The 23,652-nt window shown below is 37.6% G+C and overlaps 2 protein-coding genes across 6 annotated transcripts in view; one reads left to right on the plus strand and one right to left on the minus strand.

Annotated features, from left to right (window-relative positions):
• Positions 1–2,623: 2,623 nt before the first annotated feature.
• Positions 2,624–11,976, minus strand: LOC138319301 (caspase-9-like). The gene is made up of 10 exons (XM_069262362.1): positions 11,819–11,976; positions 11,272–11,432; positions 10,701–10,964; positions 9,980–10,424; positions 9,551–9,579; positions 7,792–7,968; positions 7,181–7,403; positions 6,882–7,043; positions 6,446–6,555; positions 2,624–5,506 (listed from the first exon to the last, which is right to left on the minus strand). Exons 2-10 carry the CDS (start codon positions 11,404–11,406, stop codon positions 5,393–5,395), a joined length of 1,659 nt encoding a protein of 552 aa, XP_069118463.1. The 5' UTR covers positions 11,407–11,432; positions 11,819–11,976; the 3' UTR covers positions 2,624–5,392.
• A 118-nt stretch (positions 11,977–12,094) lies between these two features.
• Positions 12,095–23,652, plus strand: part of LOC138319335 (caspase-6-like) — a 32,998-nt gene continuing 21,440 nt past the window's right edge. For 2 of the 5 annotated variants that reach the window (XM_069262449.1, XM_069262418.1), the window contains exons 1-9: positions 12,095–12,357; positions 13,045–13,106; positions 15,672–15,836; positions 16,200–16,695; positions 17,336–17,376; positions 18,917–19,084; positions 20,339–20,561; positions 21,458–21,637; positions 22,074–22,183. In XM_069262449.1, the coding sequence (XP_069118550.1) occupies positions 15,702–15,836; positions 16,200–16,695; positions 17,336–17,376; positions 18,917–19,084; positions 20,339–20,561; positions 21,458–21,637; positions 22,074–22,183 (1,353 nt within the window). In that variant the 5' untranslated portion in view covers positions 12,095–12,357; positions 13,045–13,106; positions 15,672–15,701. Of the gene's footprint in view, positions 12,358–12,383; positions 13,107–15,671; positions 15,837–16,199; positions 16,696–17,335; positions 17,377–18,916; positions 19,085–20,338; positions 20,562–21,457; positions 21,638–22,073; positions 22,184–23,652 lie in introns of those variants that run through there. The other 3 variants (XM_069262441.1, XM_069262434.1, XM_069262427.1) reach the window with 3 other exon arrangements.

The following is a 23,652-nucleotide window of genomic DNA, read 5'->3' on the forward strand; positions in this document are numbered from 1 at the left end:
ACTTCGCAGAAACATCAGAGAAAGGATGAAACTTTTAAGAAGAGATCAAAGGAGTAGACGAAGAAGGACGGATAGAGAAAGCGCACGTGCAAGATTCATATCCATCACTTTCCAACGTACACATCCTTGGTAGCAAAGGGTCTGCAACACTGAAAGCAGAGAGGGAGACACAGCGATCCTAAGAGGGATGAGGTGCTGGAGCACAACTAAAAGCTCATTCGGCCATATGAACCAGAACATTTCTTTGATGAGTCTGAACCAAAAGTTAAAGGAAATAAAAGATGTCATCAGGAAAGCAAGAACAGCATCATCACCTGGTCCCAACAGCATACATTATATAGTATATAAGAAATGTCCGAGATTGACAAAGCGACTATGGCAGCTCATTAGGATAGTATGGAGAGGAGGAAAGCTTGTTAACTGTTGGTACCAGACAGAGGGATGTTTCATATCAAACGAGGAACAATCTGAGACGCTGTAGCAATTTCGGGTCATATCCTTATTTAACCTCAAAGAAGTAATGATATCAGCGAGTTCGATCACTGACTAATGACTATGGCCATGCTGTTCTATTTATTGAGATTACACATGCGTGTAAGCCACAACCAATCACTGCCATGTTTTCAAAAAATGACGCATGCGCAAAAGAAGTTTAGTTAACGTTGAACGACTAAAGGAAATCGGTGGTTGAGCTCTAGTCGATAAGACATGCGCATTACAATTTTTTGTTTCTGTGCACATGTGCACAACATGAAACTAAAGTAAGTTCGATCACACTTTAGTTTTACTACGGTGACTATAGCTTGTGATCGAACTAAAGCGAAGAGAATGACCGATTACATGCTGCACAACTACATCGACATCTCTGTATAGAAAGGAGGGATTCCTGGTGTGTCAGAATGTGTGGAACCTCCCTTCGTCTTGAGACAGTTAATCAGATAAGCAAAGGTGATGAAAGGGGAGCGTGCTGTCAGTTGGCTACATCTAGCAAATGCATAAGGTTCAATGCCACACAAGCTGGTCCAACTTACACTAGAACGGTATCACGTTCTGGAGAAGACACGACATCTGCTGGAAAGCTATTTAGAGCATATATCGAGGCAACGTATAGAATTCGGGATAGTCACTGGCTGTCCGGTTACAGTGATTCTGTTTGTTGCAGTCATGATCCTGATGGTAAAATCAGTGGAGAAGATGAGCAGGGAACCATGGATGAGAGCTGCAGTTAGACAACCCCCAGTAAGGGCATTTATGGATGACATGACCATCAGCACCAAGACAGCCATAAAGGCAAGATGGAACCAGAAAATTGAAAATATCGTAGTTTGGGCCCATATGCAGATAAAACCATCCAGAAGCATAGTTCTGAAGAAGGGAAAGATCAAGAACGAAGCATTCAAGACTGCAGAGGAAGCCATTCCAACAATTTCTGAGAAGCCAGTTAAGTGCCTGGGGAAATGTTTTTACGATGGACGATACATCTGGCGTCATGACAAGGTTCTTAATGTACTTTTAGACACCCTGGAGAGCAGCAGAATGAGACTAAGGAGGGACAAAAGCGGCTTGAAATTTATCAATTTCGTCAAGACTGGGGAACAGAGTGTGAAAGGCAATGTGGAAGGCAGTGGAGTGCTAGGTACATCAGGAGATTGGCAGTTGAGGGCAAATCTGAATGGCCGGATGACGTTTCCATCAAAAATAGCAGTCACCAATTAAAAGCCAGACATAGTAATTTGGTCTTTATCGTCCAAGTAGGCTGTGCTGGTGGAGCTGATAATGGCATAGATGGGAGGACTGTATCAACAACGCCTATGAGTTGGTATCAGACTGCCCGCAACGAAGGGGAAGACTCTGGCGTTTTCCTGTAGAGGTTGGTTGTCGTGGTTTCGTTGCCAGTCTATGTAGAGGGTCCTGCGGATCATTGGCATCACTGGCATAGAGAAAAGGAGATTGATAAGGTGGCTGTGCAGAGAAGCTATGTGGCATCAATGTGCTATGAAAGGAGAGAAATGAGCAGTGGAGAAGGCAACACCAGAAACACCAAGTTGTGTATGAACATTAACTATCAGAATAACATTGTTGCAATATACTAGCTGACAGCTGAGTGGTTCCGGGCTGGGACCTGGTCACCCCAGTCGGAGGACCTCCGGACATTATAGTTAACAGAGCTGAAACAACCAATAACGGAAACCTCACCCGAAGACAGGACCATGACGCATCAGTACCATCCAAGAGAAACAACATATATACTTTAGCCTCAAACAACATGCAATCCCCACAGATGCATGCAGCACATCACATACAGGGGAGGCTGTCCTGATTGGACCACATACAGGGGGGGGGGGGGGCTGTCCTGATTGGACCACAGCTATAAACAGAGTTCTCAGACAACATATAAGGTGCTTCATCAGGATATAACTACACTTGGTGTTGTGATGTCATCAATCCTAATTATGACTTGCAATTAAAAACAAAAAGCATGAATGAGTTAAATAAAGCACAATTAATTGACTTTTTCTAAATGATGCAAAATACAAAAACAAGTGTTGAAGTGAGCAAATATAGTTGCCCTGATAAGCTGGTCATCGATTCCAATGTGTGTGATAAAAAGGCCATAACAACATTGTCTGACATACCAGTATTTATTTCATCATGAAACAATGATAATGTGGACATAAAGTTTGTATTTAGGAATTACTTCTGTACACATAACACAATGATTGTATGTTTGTTGACATACACAGAGTCTCATCATATTACAAGAGGCCCATGGGCCTTAACGGTCACCTGAGTTCATGCAGATACAGAATGAAACAAAGACATGCATATAAACCCTATATATTTGCTCATCAGGCCCTTGAAGTCAGTCAGTGATTTTATAAATTTGACTTTTTAATCTGTGAAGATTATTTGGTTCCATCAAATCTGTGAATTCAGAACAAGGATTTTTGAAATGTTATCCATTTTGGCTCCACCCCTCTGGCCCCTGGGGGGCGACCAGGACCAATATGGATATGATGTTAAAATGCTATCTCAGGCTAATAATTCTAACCCAGATTGACTAATTTCCTATGAAAACTAAGCAAATAATATTCCTAAATGTGTTTTTCCTATATAAACTAAAGTAAACTTGACCTCCTTCCCAGAGGGAAACATGAGACCCCAGGGTCATATTATTTACAATTTTTGTAAAGGACTTTAAGACCTTCCCATCTATGCAGAGTATTTGATTCTACCAGTTCCAGAAATTCAGAAGAAGATTTTTGAAGTTTTAGCCTATTTGACCCGTTTTGGCCCCGCCCCTAAGGCCCCTGGGGATCAGTCATGGAAAATTTGGTAATAAGATTCAATGGCCATCACATAGGGGTAATGACTAATTCCCTATTATAATGACTAAATAATACTCAAAAATGGGTTTTCCCTATATAAACTACAGTCAACTTAACCCCCTCCCCAGGGGGAAACCTGAGACCCAAGGGTCATATAATTCATAATTTCATAAAACACCTTAAGACCTGTCCACCTATGACGAGTATTTGATTCTACCATTTCCAGTATTTAAGAAGAAGATTTTTAAAGTTTTAGCCTATTTGCCCCTTTTGGCCACGCCCCTCAGCCCCGAGGGGGTTGACCAGGACCAATATAGATACAATATTAAAATGTTATCTCAGGCTAATAATTCTAAACAAGTTTGACTCATTTCCTATGAAAATTGAGCAAAAAATGCTCATAAATGTGTTTTCCCTATATAAACTATAGTAAACTTGACCCCCTCCCCAGGGGGAAACGTGAGACCCCAGGGTCATATAATTCACAATTTTCATAAAACACCTTAAGACCTGTCCATCTATGAAGAGTATTTGATTCTACCATTTCCAGTATCTAAGAAGAAGATTTTTAAAGCTTTAGCCTATTTGCACCTTTTGGCCACGCCCCTCTGCCCAGAGGATATTGACCAGGACCAATATAGATATGATATTAAAATGCTATCTCAGGCTAATAATTCTAAACAAGTTTGACTCATTTCCTATGAAAATTGAGCAAAAAATGCTCATAAATGTGTTTTCCCTATATAAACTATAGTAAACTTGACCCCCTCCCCAGGGGGAAACGTGAGACCCCAGGGTCATATAATTCACAATTTTTGTAAAGGACCTCAAGACCTTTCCATCTATGAAGAGTATGTGATTCTACCATTTCCAGAATTTCAGAAGAAGATTTTTGAAGTTATAGCCTATTTGACCCCTTTTGACCCCGCCCCTAAAGCCCCTGGGGGTCAGTCATGGAAAATTGGTTAATAGGATTCAATGGCCATCTCTTACTGATAATTCTGACAATATTTGACTCATTTCCTATTACAAATGATCAAACAATACTCAAAAATGTGTTTTCCCTATATAAACTATAGTAAACTTTACCCCCTCCCCAGGGGGGAAACCTGAGACCCCAGGGTCATATAATTCACAATTTTTGTAAAGGACCTTAGGACCTTTCTATCTATAAAGAGTATTTAATTCCATCACATCTGTGAGTGGAGAAGAAGATTTTTGAAATTTTAGTCAATTTTACCCCTTTTGGACCCTCCCATAGCTCCCTGGGGGGTGGGGACCATATAATTCACAATTTTGATTGGCCTTATGCCTTAGAAGGTTTGTGCAAAATTTTATTGAAATTGCTTCAGCTGTTTTGGAGAAGAAGTCGAAAATGTAAATTGTTTACGGACATACGATGGACGACGCACGGCGACGGACAAAAGGCGATTAGAATAGGTCACTTGAGACTTCGTCTCAGGTGACCTAATAATTCATATAAATAGTAAGAAGAGTAATGATTTGACAACATACATATGTCTTGGATTAGGTCCAGTAAAAAGATACACCGTAATACTAAAACTAACTCCATGTATCCGACGTCAACATGTTTCATGAAACTATTTTAAATCTTGTAGACAAACCTTTCATCAGTATCAATCACATTGCGTTGGTGTAGCATTTGACAAAGGTTTGAAAACAATCCATTCTGTATCTATGTCTCACATTCGTGGCTGATAAACATATCCCAATTATCACTTCATTCATGGAGGATCTAGATCTCACGTCATCCAAGATGACACTGTGCTGTGTTTTGCTAACTAAATTTCACCTTCAGCAGTTATCATAATCAACTGTATCACAAAGTCTGTATGTAATTCATAACATAATTCTTTCACAGATGAAATTCAGTCACTTGATGCAGGAATAAATAATTCAGTTCATGTCCAAGCCTGTTGCATTATAAAACGTACAAACTCGCATGTAATTTGAATATGCTGTAGAAACTTACACACACTATGAATCATTATTATTAACTTTGTACAGGTAACATACTGTACTGGTTAAAAAAATGATGAACCTCAAATATTTGTTGGAGGGTTAAAATACCAGTCCTTGGTCAGTGTGTTTGAAGGGGCCGGTACCTGAACCTCCATAGATTGTGGATCGTACATACCAGCTACTCGCCGATTTACCTGGGGAAAAAAACAACAATTAATCAAGGGTAAATCATTTTCTTTTTAATGATATTGACACTGTAAAATTTTTCATCCAAATAAAAAAGTACTTATATTAAACTTGAACAAAAAGTATACTGGTGAAAGTGTTAGTTCCAACGAAGTGGGAGGACTGGTTGTCATTATAATGTGACTGGGTAAGGTGCTTCAGTGAGAGAGCACTATAAAGCCCACTATCACATAGAGACACAACACAAATATACCACCGTCCACAGCTTCACCAATCTGATTAAAATTAGCTGCTTGTTTCTCCTCTTACTTCTTGCTAGGCTACAACCTTATTGCGTAGCATGAAGTAAGCAGAAAAACAAACAGCTGATTTTATAATCAGATTGCAGCATCTCAGAACATATACTACACATACCACATAACACATCGTATATATAGGGAGGCTGTCCTAGTAAATCACGCTACCAAGTAAGTATAAGTTTAGTGAAAATTCATGGAAGTAGTTGTATATAGCTGAAATAAATTTAGAATTACATATTGTCTTAGATCATTAAGACCCAGCTCTATTGTTTGTGTCAAAGACAAATAGAGTGGTGTTTCTGGGTTTCCAAAAAGCGTTTGTCCTTTGAAATGTGACACAAACAAACTATCGCCAGGTATTTCAATTTTCAATGATCAGTGTTTTAATAGTGATGTACAAACTTTATATATACAAGATAATATATATCTATGTTTTATGTGGCTAATCTGCATATTGGTTATTATTGGTTGTCATGGCCATTTTGAGAAGTAGATGCGGTGGCATTACTTTATATATATATATATATGCTACACGTTATACAATTTGTATGTCAAATTAGAATAAACAAGAAAAATGAACACAAAATGGCATATATTTGTAAGGAGAAGATTTACAATTCCGTTCATTACCACCAGCTCAATACAAACCTGTGTCATCATAGCGTTGATGTCACACAAAGCTGCTTGCTCCCGGAAGACCTCCACAAATTTCTGGATATACCAGCTTCCTTCATTTCTGTTCCGGTAGGAAACATGGCCTGCAATATGATGAATGAATCTCAAAATACTTTGGTGAATTAAAGTCCTCTTTGTATGTGCCATAAAGTTGTATTTCTCTCTGACTAGTAATAGGCAGAGTTAGGTAGGTGGTTGACAAGTAAGAGACAGAGTTATGTAGGTGGTTAACCAGTAACTAATTAATAGCATCTCACATGCTTAGATCATCATCGGAGACTCACGAGTGATTGTACCACACTATACCCATACACTAGATAAGTGAAGTATAGTGTAGTGCAATCACCTGTAAGTCTCTGATGATGGCTTAGATATGCCCATAAACCAATAGTAATCAATAAAACGTTACCGTGGAAAGTAGAATAGGCGAGATACAGGTCCTGAAAGTTTGGGATTAGTTGTGATTTATCTTGAGAACGTGCAGTCAATGGTCTAGTATCAACTTCAACCGCATCAGATTCTGTACTTCCTCCGTTGGTACTATCAGCTGGACATCCAACGTCTCTTTGGTCTGTGTGAAACAGAAAAAAAAAATAAATCCTTAATTACCTTGAATTTATCTGGATACTAAATGAGTGAAGAGGTTTAGAGTAAACTCTGAGACAAACAAAATTCTTTGAGTTGAAGAAGTAAGATTTGTATAGTTACCTCCCCTACATGAGTTCATCAGAAATAACTTGGGCTTTCCCTTCATGACTGGACACTCCCGTGGACTGAACACCTTAAATACATCATTCTGTACATACACAGGTATCCCATCCACCCCATACAACTTCTCACTGTTACCATGGCAAAGGAACGCCACCACCACAGAGTCGACAGCTGGCAATCCACCATAAGCAGCAAATTGCTTTAAAGTAGTTTTCATCTCCTAAATATTGAGAAAAAAACTCTAGAAATATCTGTATTAGTGTAAATGCTAGACCACATACACCAAAACGGGATGTAATGAGAAGCGTTGGGACAGGCATGGGAAACATTCTATATCTCTTCATTTTGAGACATGTGCCTAAAAATCTATTTTAGAACTTGTACACTATTTCTATGTAATAGGCACTGAATTTAGTCAACAGATCTAGATCAGACACTTCTCCAAGTGTAGGTCACACACAATATGGCTTTATTATGATACAAAGACACGGCACTCAACTACAAAAGTTGGACTATGTGATAGAGATGCTTATATACATAAACATTCACAACAAAAAAGAAAACGTTCAGATATGATTCAGAAATCAAAGATTGCACAATTATCTTACCTCTCCTGTCAAGTTATTTTTTGCGTCGACTTCAAAGCCTAGAAAGTTAAAAAGACTCCATAGTTCGTCCCTGTTAACGTCCGTACCGACTCTTGGATCCATCAGAGATTCCAGAGTATAGTCCCTGTTGTTAATTATGAGACAGTATCCACGAGGGTTTGACTCCATTTTGTAAGTCTGCAAATTATGTCAGTCATTATTACATATTTCAATGAACTAAATCTGTTTAATCATATACACAAAATGTACTGAATTTCACAAACTTAATTATAGTTAAACCTGTCAATAAAGAGATGTCGATATAGCCAAGTGGTCTTTATACGCAGGTGAAATTGTGTTAAAATGGGCTACTTGGGACCCCATGGACAATGTCTAATTATGCAGGTAAACAAAAGTGTTTGCTACTGTATGGCATTAACAAAATCATACCAAGTCCTAAGCAATCAAAATGCTGGTAGGATCAATGCAAAGAAATTATAATGACTTCATCCCACTTACAAGTAAAATACTCCATTTAGAGCAGAGCTAAAACATCAATTCCACAAATTAATCAATGCTTATAACAGGTAGTTAAAAGAAATACCAAAAAGATACAGTAATTATTCGTTTAGGCAGTTATGAACTGTGAGTTGTAGTGGGGAATCCAGGGTGATTTTTTGGGCTTCAAGAAACTTCCTATCTGTAAGAATTTTCTTAAAAACATTATGTATTTTTCGATAATTTCCTTAATATTACACTCCTGGAATCCCTTAAAGTCCCATTATGTTTTTATGAATGCTCTACAAATTAAATATCGATGATCCTGATGAATTTATCTTTACTTAATTTTGTTCAAATATGTACAGCTTCGACAAAAATGCATATTAAAAATATATATAGATAGAACACGTAAATGTGTATGTCTGAAAATAGCCTATGTGCTTGTACGTACCCGGATGATCACCAGGTAAATCCCAGCGACACCACGGGGAAATTTAGAACAAGTTTAGATATATTAAATGTTTTACAATGATCATCCTTATAAAAGTTCTTGGTTCTTCTTTCCAAAATAAAAACACAATACTTCAGTAGAACTATATACTCCATTCTGATGACTTTAAACATGCACTTGTACGCTAAAACTACAATAGAGTGAAGTATTACTAAGTAGAGAATACCCCTCAGATGCCTCTTAAGCGAGTGCATGTACCCGCTTCGCTCTTACAATGTACCTGTGTAGGGTGCATTTTATGTTCTCATACAAAAGTGGTTGTTCACTTAATACTTGCTTATTCCCAAGTAATTGACTTTCCATGGTTAACTCTCTAACTGTTTTCATATGAACAATCTCTGATAATAGTTTTTAAAGGATTTGATGATTTAAAGTAGGATTTTAATTAATGCTCATAGAGACTCATTTATAAAAATGACGAAAATAAGATGACAATGCATTAGCGTCATCTATTAGTTGACAAACATACCTTGAGTCAAAGGTTATACAAAGCAGTTCTCATGTGTGATGTTTACCCACGTGTGGACTGTGGCACCAACAAAGCGTAACAACGGGATCCCCTGGTATTCCCCCATCATTGCTACAATCCGGATTAACTAGGACATTTTTAATTAAGAAATATCACCATAAGGATATCAACTCTGTAATTTCTACGATTAAATATATTGCAAAAACCTAATGGGACTTTAAGGGAATTTGTAAACCCTAATATAGTTCTCTGGCTCCCTCCCCGAGTTGTATGATATAATACTAGCAGTTTTCACTTACAGGTCTTTCTGCAAACGCTCTTTGGTATGCTGTTAAAACAAAACACATAGAAAGACTGTAATAAATATAATCAGTCAGAATTATTTTAGGCAAGTTAGATATAAATCTTATTACAAGGGTCGAAATTAACTTCTTTATTCACTAAAGCAATTCACTGTGAGTGGCAAAAATTTCTACTAGCAAACTGGAAATCTAGACTTGCAAAATATCTAGTGATGAATTCATTCAATATAAATAATGTTTTATATAACTACTTGATCAATATCATTGTCCTGTGTATAATACTAGAGGATGCAAAGAGAGTTAATGTAAAGATGTCTTTTTACAAAGATAACTACATATGTGTACATATAATTCTTAGTAATATACCTGTAACACACAAATCATGTACCTGTAGAAAAATGGTCACAAATTACCAGCTATACCCACCAGTTTCTGGGACTTGGGCATCAGCTGTCTCCATAGCAACATCATCATCTCCACACAGGCCAGCTGTATTCCCTGATGCTATAGGACTGCCTGATTGTGAGGTTGTTGCTATGTGATCCTCTGGTTGTGAGGTTGTTGCTATGGGATTCCCTAGTTGTGAGGTCATTTCTATGTGACCTCCTGGTTGTGGAGCCATTGCTATGTGACCCCCTGGTTGTGGGGCCATCGCTATGTGACCCCCTGATTGTGAGGCCGTTGCTATGTGACCCCCTGATTGTGGGGCTGTTGCTATGTGACCCCCTGGTTGTGAAGAAGAATTCCCTAATAGATTAACCATTGGTACTGTTTCAGCTCCTGAAGGGATCACCAAACTATAGGCCAGACTTGCTGGACCTGATTGATCTTCTGCTGAAGGCTGATGTGTCCCACTGCTTTCCTCTGGTAGCTACAAATGTAATTAGGACTAAAACTACCACAAACTCTGGTATGATAAGGAAGTAATTTGGTGAGAACTTAATCTGTATTGGAACAGAACAGCTAAATTAAGCATACAAAACATATTTGATTGTAAAAAGTATAAAGTTAGCAAATTGTAATGTATGCATATTGTAACTCTATCAAAATCTATTGATACTGGCTAGACATATTGCCAACAAAACATTATTTGCTGGAGGTAAACATCAGAGGCTAACCTAAAATAGAGATTCATGAGACTCTGTACCTGGGCAGTAGTTGGTCCTCTGTTAACACTGGACTGACTAGATGTCTGGACTGGTGGTACTACTTCACAATGTCTTGGTGGCACCTCTGCCCTGAAAGGGACAGGCAGGCCCCTCAATGTAAGTTCATTGTCCTCCAACGCATTTGCTAAATCCTCATGTCCAGAGCTGCGTAGACATTTCATGAACTTCTGATAAGCTTTTGGGCCACGCCTCACTAAATCATCTAAAAGTTTCCGTACTTTATCTGCTCTTGTTTTTTCAGCCTAAAAGTTAACAAAAAGTAAATATTCATTTTGTATAATAAGAGGCAACTTACAGACATGGCTATAAAAGTTTAAAAATATAGTTGAACCTTAAAGATGTTCCACCGCCAACAGAGCATAAAATATTCTCATCATTTGAACAAGATTTGGCGCTTACTCATGTACATATGTCTAATTAACACAAAAAAATTATATAAAATAATTTATTTTGCTTTTGGAGCATGCGCTATAAGTACTTCTTTTTTATTGAGAAAAAATACTATTTGTCAGCAAAAATAATTAACCTTCAGTATAAATGATACTGAACCTGTATGTACTCCATCATTATAGGGGTAAAAATACCCTCTGCCACCAACATGTCCCATAGTTCGGCATCAGGGTGAAGGTCACCTACGAGTCTGATCCGAGTCTTCCGTAACGCATCTTTATGAATCTTCTCCATATTCTAATTGGTGTCAGCTATACATCCTTTATAATGAAAAACAGTGTTGATATTATATATCATTATATCAGGTTGGGGAAAACACAACATACACATGAGAGGTTTCTACATGTGCTAATAAAGCCATTTCCAGCATAAACTGAAATTATCATTTTTGACTGCACAAATCCTTTAAAGCTTATGTGAAGATCAGAGGAGGTACATGGTGACACCCAAGTATTTACTATCACTATCAGCTACATTGTAAATGTACTCATTGTAATTTTTATAGCAACTTTGTTTGTATTTTACACGTTTAACAGACTAAAATATATTCGCTTCCTTTAATTTAATTTGTACTTATAGATTAATTATCATGAACTGCTAAATATCAGTGTATTTTGATAGAAAATCCTCGTTTCACATAACTTACCTCTAGATCTACAAGTAGTTTTTATCGCTACTTCAACAATGTAAGGTAATTACGTCATGTCTAACGACACTGTCTTTAAGGAGTTTTTCAATGTGGTGCATCTACAGTTGTATTTACATTCTCGGAAAATCCAATCTACCAAAACGAAAGTAGAAAAGTCGCTAAGATGTTTGTAATGAACAGGACTGTGTTTCCTTTATCAAGCGTATCAATAACTATGACTGTCAAAAACAATTCTGGGAAATCCAGCTGCTCATTATGGTGGTTAGTCTAGTGTGATGATTTATTCGGCAGCTACCAATCTGATTTTATTTGTTCATAACTGGCTCAGCTACAGTTACTATTAAATTAATATTTTTTTACGCTAGAATACTGTACGGTTACTTACGAGTTATATTACAGTGTAGATTCCCCCTGCCTAGGAATTATCATGAAACCACATGCACGTAGCACTTGACGTACCGTTTCGACCAGCTTGTTATATGTAGGAAACGTTAACGGTACTGGATCAACATACACGACGTACATACCGATACGAGGTAAGTAATTCAAATTCACACAAACCCTTAGATTAATCATATAGTCTAGATAATTCAATGTTTTGCTGTTCTACATAAGCACGTTGTGTCTTGGCCGCAATTAAATCTGTTATTTTCTCATTAAACTATTGTTAATTCTATTTTTGAGTCATAGGATCTCGCCTATTGTACTAGTCTACCATTCTCGATACTCCAGGGGTTACTATCACTGTCATTATATCCACCCCTGGAATATTTCATGACAAAACTGAAGGTTCTGTTTCCTACCACAGATCAAAAGGTAGTTTTGGTCATTTGATATACATACATGTGCGTACATCAAAAGAATCGAATAACAATACACTGGTCGACTGTGTGGCTTTGAAGTTAGCCTTTGCAGGCCTGTGATTGTTCAGTTTTTATCTCCTGAAATGCTTGCAGTTCTGCTATGAAATATTCCAGGAGTGGAGATTGCGATAGCGATTGTAACCAGGGAGATTTATTTTTACCATAGAAGCAAAATATGGTAAAGAATTATGTCATTTAAATGTCATGATCTCAAAGGAGAGATAGCGAGGGGTATAATTAGCCATTGGCTTACAGTTCTAGGTTTAGTTTGAATATGATAAAAGCTAGGAAAGTGTGAACAGAGTCCATGATTGTCACCTTATACAAATGTATCTTATCAATCTTTTATTGTGATTGCAGTGAAAAATGGCTGTAAAACAGAACAGATAATTTATTATCAAGAGTCTGAATGAATATACAAAGTAAGTACCAGTATATTTTTTTTTATTTTGTAGCAAAATTATCTGTTACCTGTTACCTCTTCTTAGACACCGTAGTTAGCTGGTTCCAGCTAGTTGTGGCGCGTTTTGTTCATTTACTAAGTTATTGTCCGGTTGTGCCATATAAAAACTGGGGTAAAATTTACATGGTGCTGAATTCCAGTGAGTGTTAAGTCGGTTTTTAAACGAGTTCAGAGTAGGGGCTTCTACTACGAAGTTTGGAAGGGAGTTCCACGAATCTACCACTCGCCGACTAAATATACTTTGTGTGACTTTAGTCCTGCTCTGTTTCTTAAAGAGTTTTAAACTATTACCTCTAGTACTAGCTGAAGACATTGTAAATAGCTTGTCTTTATCTAGTTTATCTATTCCATTCAGAATTTTATAGACTTCGATCACATCGTTCCTTTTACGTCTATATTCTAAGGTGAGAAGTCCCAACTTTTTAAGTCTTGAATGGTATGGTAGATCTTCAATAGAGTGAACTCTTTTAGAAGCTCTTCGTTGGACGTTTTCAAGAGCGATCTGATCTTTTTTTAGCAGTGGAGACCATACCTGGGTTGCATATTCTAAGTTAGGTCTAAAATTAGGCTTTGGTACAGGGTTAAGAACATAGTTTTATCGCACCTCGGACAGAAATGTCCCCAAATGATTGGCGGAGAGCCGTCACGTGGTGACCCCCTAATACTTTATAGGGGGTCAGTAAATTTTATTATGGTGCAATATGGCGGCTGTCGCCCTCGCTTCAAAATTTTAACACATTCTCTTCAACTAAATATACCATTTCTTTACCGTAAAAATATATTTTACTTTTTATTTTTTATGTAAAATTCATTTAAAATCGTTTCTATACTTCAAAATAAATGAAACGCATTTTTTTTAAATACGAGTTGCTTCCCCTACGCCAGTTTGAAAGTTGATGACGCGGTGAAAGTCAAACGTAAGAATTCAAGCGTTTTCTTGACTGCGACCATAAACAAATGGAGGGGTTCGTATCTTTAGATCTATCAACCCTCACTCTTCAGCTAATTTATCGGCATTACTTTAAGTGATTATCTCAGCGAGAATGCAGAGATGATCATGTGTCTGCGCTATAAATGTTGGATGGATGTTTGTGTCACTTTTGTTTGTGATGCTTTCAATATACAACCAGTCTGATGTCGCATTGAGGTAGGCCTATTGTGCACTAGGAATGTCGAATTATTGTTCTTCAGGTTCCTTATACAGTTATTTGCAGATTCCGGAAAGAAATACATACATGTAAATAAATACGTAGGCCTACTGTATGCCAAATATTTAAAAATGCGGCGATGTTGTATACTTCGCCAGCATGGTTCAGGTTTGATATCGGATTCCTGAGAAAACAAATAGGAAACAAAGATCTAATGAAACAAATAAATGGTCCTCGATGCGATAAATTCGTTATATAGTCAGTTACTGACCCCCTATAAAGGCATAGAGGGTCAGTAAGAAGTATAGGAGGCTCGGGCTACGCCCTCGCCCCCTATAAATCTTACTGACCCTCTATGCCTTTATAGGGGGTCAGTAACTGACTATATAACTAATAATATCTATATAGACAAATGTCCTGAATATTAGCCCCAGTATGCGATTTCCTTTGTTAACTGCTTGACTAACATGCTGACTAAATTTAAGTTTGTTGTCGAAAAGTACACCTAAATCTTTCTCACACTGTACCTTCTCTATTTGTTCATTTTGTGGGAAGGAATAATGCGTATCTTGTTCTAGATTACCTATATTGAGGTGTTTGCATTTTTTAGTGTTCAAGGCCATTTTCCAGTCTCTAGTCCAAGTGACTACACTGTCTATGTCTGCTTGAAGTTCTTGAGACTCAGTAGGGTTATTGTTGTTTCTAAAAATTTTAGAGTCGTCAGCAAATAATTCTATTGTGCTATGTTGGACTACTTCGGGTAGGTCATTGATATATATCAGAAATAGAACAGGACCTAAGACACTACCTTGTGGTACACCACTAGTCACATCTACAAGTCCAGAAGTTTCACCATGAATAACAACTCGTTGTTGTAGGTTGGATAAGAAGTCTTCAATCCACTTCAGTACTTTTCCGGTGATACCATAACCCTTTAGGTTTTTAAGTAGATGTTTGTGAGGGACTTTGTCGAAAGCTTTACTGAAGTCTATATAAATCGAATTGACATTACTCCCTTTGTCTATGGCTTCTGCCCAGTGTTCAAGGACCTCCAATAGATTGGTAGTACAGGATTTACCAGATCTAAAGCCATGTTGATGTTCTGTGAAGAGATGATTCCTGTCCATATGGTCTACGAGCTTGTCCCTAATGATTCTTTGGAGAATTTTGCCTGGGATTGAAGTCAGACTTATTGGACGGTAGTTCTCCACTTTGTTGTGATTCCCACTCTTGTATTATCTTAACAATTCTGCAAAAAGGGTTCTGACTAGTATATTCAATTTGCTATTAAACAAGTGTATAGTATTTTGATGAGATCAGTATATGCAGCATCCTTTTATTAACCCCAAACCTTATGTTCTTGTTCCTTACTTCAGGTGTTAACCAATAACTTATAGCTGGCTATAATGGAAGAAATTCACAGGAAAGCTTTACAGAAGACGCGGACTAAACTCGTTCGTGACCTTGACCCCAGTTGCGAACTACAGGACCAGTTGGTGTCTGAACACATATTCACTCCGATAATGCTAGAATATATACAGGTAATTACTGGATTGATATACCTTGATTGATAACCCATGCTCACCAATATCAGATTGAATTTGTTTCTTCCATGGTCCATCATCTGCATATCTGTCACTGTTTGTAACGAAATGTTGTTGACATTATTTCTCAAACTTTATATACATTGTACTTGTAGGTTTTGTATTTGTTTTCACTTGTTTGGTCTTAATAATTTTAACAATTAAGGCCCTTGGCTTCTTGTTGCTCACCTGGTCCAAAGAACTAAGATGACATGATACAATATTGTTGTCCCCCAATGCAGAATTATTTTTCAAAGCTTGAGATGTTAATGAAGGAACATATCACCAAATTATATGTTTGGATATCATGGTTGATTCCAGGCTGAAAGGACACGATCAGATAGGGTGAGAAGACTATTAGATGATTTGGTGAGGAGAGGACCAAGGGCTTACTCAGTATTTCTGAAATGTTTACGGGAGTCGGGACATGAGGATTTGGCCAATAGTGTGGAGGACAAAGAGTATGAACTACGAGGGATACCTCCCCCTGTCAGGTTAGAGCGTCATAGCGAAGGTGCTTCTGTTATATCGACACCTACGACGATCTACACCCGTGAGCAAGGGCCAGCGGTAAACCCTGTAAACAACGGGATCCAACCTTCACAACCTTCTGGTGTACAGCCACAGGAATATCAGACCATGCCACATCAGCCGTCAGATGACAACAACCCATATAGTAGTATGTTCGCACCTTCTGGTGCCAGCATGTCTCAACAGTTAGCCAATCAGGGGTCAGATATGAGTCATGTGACCCCAGGTCAGAGGAGTGAAAATGTGATGGAAGTTGTCGATGGAGGTGAGCCCCAGACAACAGCTGGTAAGCAACAGTAATTACTGTAATGGGAGTAAAAGAAAGTGCATTGACCATTTTTATCCTCATTAAACACAGCCAAATCTGTCTATAAAGACCACCTAAGGGACAGGGAAAATGTGGTCCCTATAACCAAGTGGCCTTTATACACAGGTCAAATTTGGCCATAAGCGGTCATTTGATACCCTAAGAGAGTGGTCTTAAATAATAAACAGGTGGTCTATATATACAGAGGTGGTCACTGAGGCAGATTTTTTTGTATTTTTCTTAAGTTGTAGTTCCATTTGCATCAATACCAAATTCATCAAGTAAAATATTGCAATTGAAGTTATTCAAGGATACATGTACATATCTCTCTCAGAATTATTTCCAACCCACATTAGATAAAGAAAATCAATTCTTTGATAATTACGTATACTGATACAGACTACCAATTACTTTACAAATTTGGTATAAACACAAAATTCGTGATTTTTATAACTGAGGACAAATACGGTATATAAAAAAATGAATTAGCTGATGAAAAACCAAAATTTACCGCAAATACACAATACATTACATTTCATATTTTGTGCATGTAAGCAAATACTATACTTAAGTACATTCAGGTGGTAAATAATTTAAGATCCATGTTTGTTTATTGTAGAACCTGTCATGAGTGCATATCAGATGGCTCCAGAAAATAGGGTATGTAAAAGGGACTGAAATTACAGAAACTATAAATTGTTTAAAAACCAAAGTGAGGAAGTTAGTTACTGCCCCACATGGGTCCCCTTGTTGATATCTGAGAGTGTTTGCAAAACATTTGTCAATGCAAAAAAAAATCATCAAGCATTGGTCCATTTTTTAGCTCACCTGGTCCGAAGGACCGAGCTCGGTGAGCTTATGGGATACCGCGGCGTCCGGCGTCCGGTGTCTGTCGTCCGGCCTCTGTCGTCCGTCAACAATCGACTTCTTCTCCATAATCACTGCTCGCATGTCGACAAAATTTGACTGGTAGCATCCTTGTGTGCTACTACCTGAAAATGTACAAATGATGGGACTGACCCCCCAGGGGTCTGAGGGGCGGGGTCAAAAGAAGTCAATTTGGCTAGCAACTAAGCATGGGATAGCACCCATAATGCAATGGTAGCATCCTTATAGTGTGGGGATTCAAAATTGTACAAATGATTGGGCTGACCCCCCTGGGGGCCTGAGGGGCGGGGTCAAAAGGGGTCAATTTGGCTATTTCCATATAAACAATTTCTTTTCTGAATCTAAGCATGGGATAGCACTTTTAATGCAATGGTAGCATTGTTAAAGGATGCGAATTCAAAATTGTACAAATGATGGGGCTGACCCCTGGTGGCCTGAGGGGCGGGGTCAAAAGGGGTTAATTTGGCTATTCCCATGTAAACGACTTCTTTTTTGCAACTAAGCATGGGATAGCACTTTTAATGCAATGGTAGCTTCCTTATAGGGTGGGGATTCAAAATTGTACAAATGATGAGGCTGACCACCTAGGGGCCTGAAGGGCGGGGTCAAAAGGGCTCAATTTGGCTATTTCCATATAAATGACTTCTTCTTTGAAAGTAAGCATGTAGGGATATCAGCCATAATGCAATGGTAGCATCCTTGTAGGGTGGGGATTCAGAATTGTGCAAATGATAGGGCTGACTCCCGGGGTCTGAAGGGCTGGGTCGAAAGTGGTCAATTAGACTATTTCCATATAAACGACTTCTTCTCTGCAACTAAACATGGGAATTGGCTCATAATGCAATGGTAGCATCCTTATAGGGTGGGGATTAAAAATTGTGCAAATGATGGGGCAGACCTCCCAGGAACCTCAGGGGCGGGATCAAAAGGGGTCAATTTGGCTATTTCCATATAAACTACTTCTTCTCTGCAACTAAGCATGGAAGAGCACTCATAATGCAATGGTAATATCCTTATAGGGTGGGGATTTGAAATTGTACAAATGATAGGGTTGACCCCCCGGGGCCTTAGATGCGGGGCCAAAAAGGTCAATTGGGCTTCTATTTTCATATGAATTACTTCTGCTCTGAACCTATGTATTGGATAGCATATTTGTATGGTATCTATAGCATCATTATATGGCTGTGATTTAAAATTGAACAAATTTTAGAGTCAATTTTGCTAATTTTTCTAATTGTAAGAGTCTTTGTGATAATTACTAAAAAAAAACCAGGTGAACGATACAGGCCCTCTGGGCTTCTTGTTTTTTCAGCGATACAAAATGGAATCCACTCCCAGGGGCCTGTGTTTCATTATCAACAACAAAAACTATGTGAACATGCCTATTTGTGAAGGGACTGATGTGAATCGGGACCAACTCAGTGATCTGTTTACTTCTCTCAGTTTTGGAGTAGAGACCAAGAATGATTTAACAGGAGCAGTAAGTAGAATGAAAAGACAATACGTCAATATCAAGATACTATAACGATGTGGGTAACGTACGAATTACTGTTGATTAATCCGAGGTTCCAGTGATTGTCACATCATATTTTGATGAGATTTTTGTAAAGTCACAATCACCAGAAGGTGGGACTAATCGACGGTAAATCATCCTTTACCCATGTCATATTTATATTTCGAAACCCTTCTATCTAACAGTGATACCACTTTTTAGCACGTCTTTTGAAGAAAAGAATGACCTTGGCAATGGTCTCATCCTCTGCATTGGTTAAGGTTTGAATGTAATTTGTGAAATATTATTGTCTATAATCTGTCTGTGTCTGGAATCATGATTATATTTTCTCTCATACCTACACATGTAATACTGGCTGATCTCTCATACCTACACGTGTAATACTGGCTGGTCTGTCATACCTACATATGTAGTACTGGCTGGTCCAGGGCAATACACTCATGTCGCCTGAGGCTGTATTGCATCGCTACCCATACAATAAAACCTCATGACATCACAGTGTTAACAAAACAAAAAAATTAAGGTACAATTTTAACAATTTTCTCCACTAGGTTGAAAATATCATGCAATTTTCATGTAATTAAGAATTAACTGATAAATATTCAGAAGCAACTACATATCTCAAAAATAATTCTCTCACATTTAGCCCCTAAACATTTCAACAGGAAGGTAGGCGTGCACTTATTAGATTCAGTATCCTGTTAATCTTAATACAATATTTAAGGATTAACTTGAATAGATACAATATTTAAGGATTAACTTGAATAGATTTTTTATGTTATGGAGATATAACACAAAAATCTGAGAGTACTCTAAATAATCCGCGAAGCGGTTTATGATGAGAGTACACTCAGATTTTTGTGTTATATCTCCATAACATAAAAAATCTATTCAAGTTAATCCTTATAATTCAATTTACTAAAGATAATCTCTTCAATATTCAAGATTCATTTTGGGACTCTTTTGTCTATGAAATCATTACGCCGTCATCTCAGCCAATCAGAAGCAACGTTATTTTTTCCTTTATGGGCTGATAAAGTAAATTTTTAAGCCAATGAAAATGCTCGTAGCAAGCAAAATTGAATTATTTAAAGCAAATGGCAATTTCACTGGATCTAAAGGGGTTCCATGATATTTATCTTCAGTGTGTATGGAATTAAAAAAAACCCAGATTAAACCTGACATGAAGGTGTGGCAGTTTACTTTTCTTTATTGTTTTAGGAAATGAAGAGCATATTATCAGAATTAACCCGATATGAAGGTTTGACGATAGTGGACTCCCTTGTCGTGTGCCTCCTGTGCCATGGCGATAGCGACAATGTGTATGGAATAGACGGCGAGGCAGTTAATCTTCTCAGTGACGTCTTCAAGATATTTGGCCCTCAAACATGCCAACCTATGATTGGAAAACCAAAATTATTTGTTTTGAATTCCTGTAGAGGGCGTGAGTGTATAATATTTTGACCACTTTTTGTATCGCCTGCAACGCAAGGGCGACACTTAGGTATCACTAAGTCAGGCGTCGGCATTGGTGACGGCGTATGGGAAATGGTTTCCATGCGATAACTTAAGTATCTATCGTTCAATTTCAACCAAATTTGGTATGTTGCTTTATATCAATGAGATCTCGCATGAGTTCGATAATGGTCAAAATCCGTCAATATTTGCAAGAGTTACAGGACTTTAAAATTGTCAAAATAGATAAATCCATGGTTTCCGCTCGATAACTTTAGTAATTATTGTCCGATTTCAACCAAATTTGGTATATTGCTTTATATCAATGAGATCTCGAATGAGTTTGATATTGGTCAACATCCGTCAATATTGCAAGAGTTATGGGACTTTAAAATCGTCAAAACATGGTTTCCGCTCAATAACTTTAGTATTCATTGTCTGATTTCAACTAAATTTGATATATTGCTTTATATCAATGAGATCTTAGATGGATTTGATACTGGTAAAAATCCATCAATATTTGCAAGAGTTACAGACCTGTTAACTTCACCTAATTATTAACAATATTTTCAACTGTAAATAAGTTTTTTTGTGATGCTGTCCAGGCGACACATCCACTTCCGTGGAATTCTTGTAATAATATAAATATGTATGATCATGGTTTGCCACTATGGTACGTGTAACCACCTAGCAGGAAGCGTGTATAATCAGTGACATTGATGTAGGTTTTCTGCAATCCATCATCAGAATAAAACAAACTGAGTAATTGAAACCCTGTTTCATATTGATATTTATACATTGTAATACATGTATCAAACATGAGCTGTAAACTTCTATTGAATTGTCGCCAGTAAAACCGGTAAGTCGTTGTTTCTTTCTCCACAGGTGAGCGAGATTTTGGCAGTCACTTCAGTACTGTTGAGTTGCAGCCTACAGTAGCACAGGCAGACGTCACACTTCACCCCCCTTCCAATGTACCAGACGTCCGTCCCACCACCCAGTTAACACTACCAGAGACTAACCCTTCCTTCAAGGATCTCTACATAGCCTACTCCACATTCCAAGGTATCCGTCATACTAGCAAAATATTTCTCTTGATGACCCAAAATAGTGAAAATTTTAGTTTATTATTGACAGACAGTTGAACCTCTTTGATGACTCAATTTGGCTCAAGACCAGATTTAATCTGAACTATTTCTACTGTGTATCCATGACATTATCTGTAAACTGACTTATTTTAGTGCAACATAAATTAATATTTTCATGTCTAACGATTCTTTCACAGCGATTTACAAATATGTAATTTAGCAGTTTAGAGTTATAGGATTGTTGTATACATCTTCTTTTAAAAGTACAATAATGCTTTTAGATATTAATGTTTCAGAAAAATTAAAAGTGCATGTTTCAATTATCAGTTATGATTTTGCACTGATAACATCATGCATCTGTCTTCGGCGGTCATGTTTACTTAAGATTTTTTTCTTCTTTTTCATCTTTTTAGGACATGTTTCCTACCTTGATAGTGAGGACGGCAGTTGGTTTATACAAAAACTTGTAGAAGTCTTCAAGGAAGAAGCCTCACTTTATGAAATAGATATAATGATGAGAGAGGTTTGCATTATATCTAACTATCTACAAATTTTTATCTCATACTGTATTAGCTCACTCAAATGTTCGATGTAATTGGTATACACAATTACGCTCAGACAAATTTTAGCGCTGTACTTAAATGAAGTGCAATGACGTGCTAAAATTTTCATTTCAAATTGCAAATATTTTGACTTGCAAAAATAACGGGCTATATGATATCATCTGGAAACCAAAATTTGATGAAATTTTATTTTTTATTTTTGCAATAATGACCTTTGGCCCAAATCCTTTCTCAAGTTGTCATCAGTAAACCCAGTATCTGGACAGACAGAGACCAACACTCTAGTCACTCCTGATAAAGGATGTAACGAGAACCGAATGAAATTGTTCAACCTTCCTTTAAACATCAGTCAGACTCCCAGAATACAATATTTACAAGTTTATTTATAACAAATAATACTAATTACAGTCATAGCAGCACATAACACACACTCATACAACAGGCTCTCTCCATCTAACGTTATCATGATATATTATGTACAGATGTTTATTTACAACGATATAAAAATGATCATCATATGGTTGCTTTCCATTGGTACAATCCACTGTTCGGAAATAACTAGGTGAAGGTCACACAGACCCGTCACTGGTGAATGTAGAGGTCACACAGACCCGCTAGTAGTCGTAGAGGCCACACAGACCTTCTGATAAATGTAGAGGTCATACAGACCCGCGACTTGTCGTAGAGGTCACACAGATCTTCTGGTATATGTAGAGGTCACATTGGCTAGCGACGATATGGCTTAATGGCATATGTATCCATCAGTTTCTGGATAGTTCTCTAGTTCTCCATGGGTGGAAAGCTATAATATACGTATGTTATGATATAACACCAATTAACAATTATATGTTTGCTCTATACAAATAAATGCTATTTATCTTAATATTGACTATCTCAAAGGCATACTATATAGCTATATCACTAATACTAAGATAATCATCTCATTTCTAAGCATTTATGGTAAATAATATCACGTATGCTGACTTAACAACCTAACAATGCTTTACAAAACACACCCGGCCTCATACTCACGCATATACACATGGCCCGTGCACACACGTTACCGTGTACGCAAGCACAAACGCCGGGTGAATTACACCTAACCATAACTTATAAACTATAGCAAATACCTATATATATGAAACCTCATTATAATTAATACTATGACAAGGACATATAAATGTATTTACTTACCGCAAGCTGTATTTCGCGCTCTGAATTCCAACCCTGCTATTGTTCGCTACCGTTTTACCTGTGTCCTCTGCTTTCAACTCACACCTGTGTGCATGTGTGACTTACCTTTCGGACTCTTTAGAGAAACTTAAATGGCGCGAAATCCAAATTACAAACTAACATACATATAATTATACAATGGCACGTGACAAAGGACTTATAGATTAATAGACTCGTACATGGGACTATTTTGAAA

The sequence above is a fragment of the Argopecten irradians genome, chromosome 1 (assembly GCF_041381155.1).
Source record: "Argopecten irradians isolate NY chromosome 1, Ai_NY, whole genome shotgun sequence".
In the NCBI taxonomy this organism is placed as follows: domain Eukaryota; kingdom Metazoa; phylum Mollusca; class Bivalvia; order Pectinida; family Pectinidae; genus Argopecten; species Argopecten irradians.

Bases quoted from the DNA above. Each gene is read 5' to 3' on its own strand.
- LOC138319301 (XM_069262362.1), bottom strand. From the start codon at position 11,406: ATGGAGAAGATTCATAAAGATGCGTTACGGAAGACTCGGATCAGACTC. The intron at 10,425-10,700 runs GTACAGAGTCTC...TTACATTTGTAG, and splicing joins GAGGACCAACTACTGCCCAG to CTACCAGAGGAAAGCAGTGG. The intron at 7,404-7,791 runs GTAAGATAATTG...CTCAATATTTAG, and splicing joins AAAATAACTTGACAGGAGAG to GAGATGAAAACTACTTTAAA.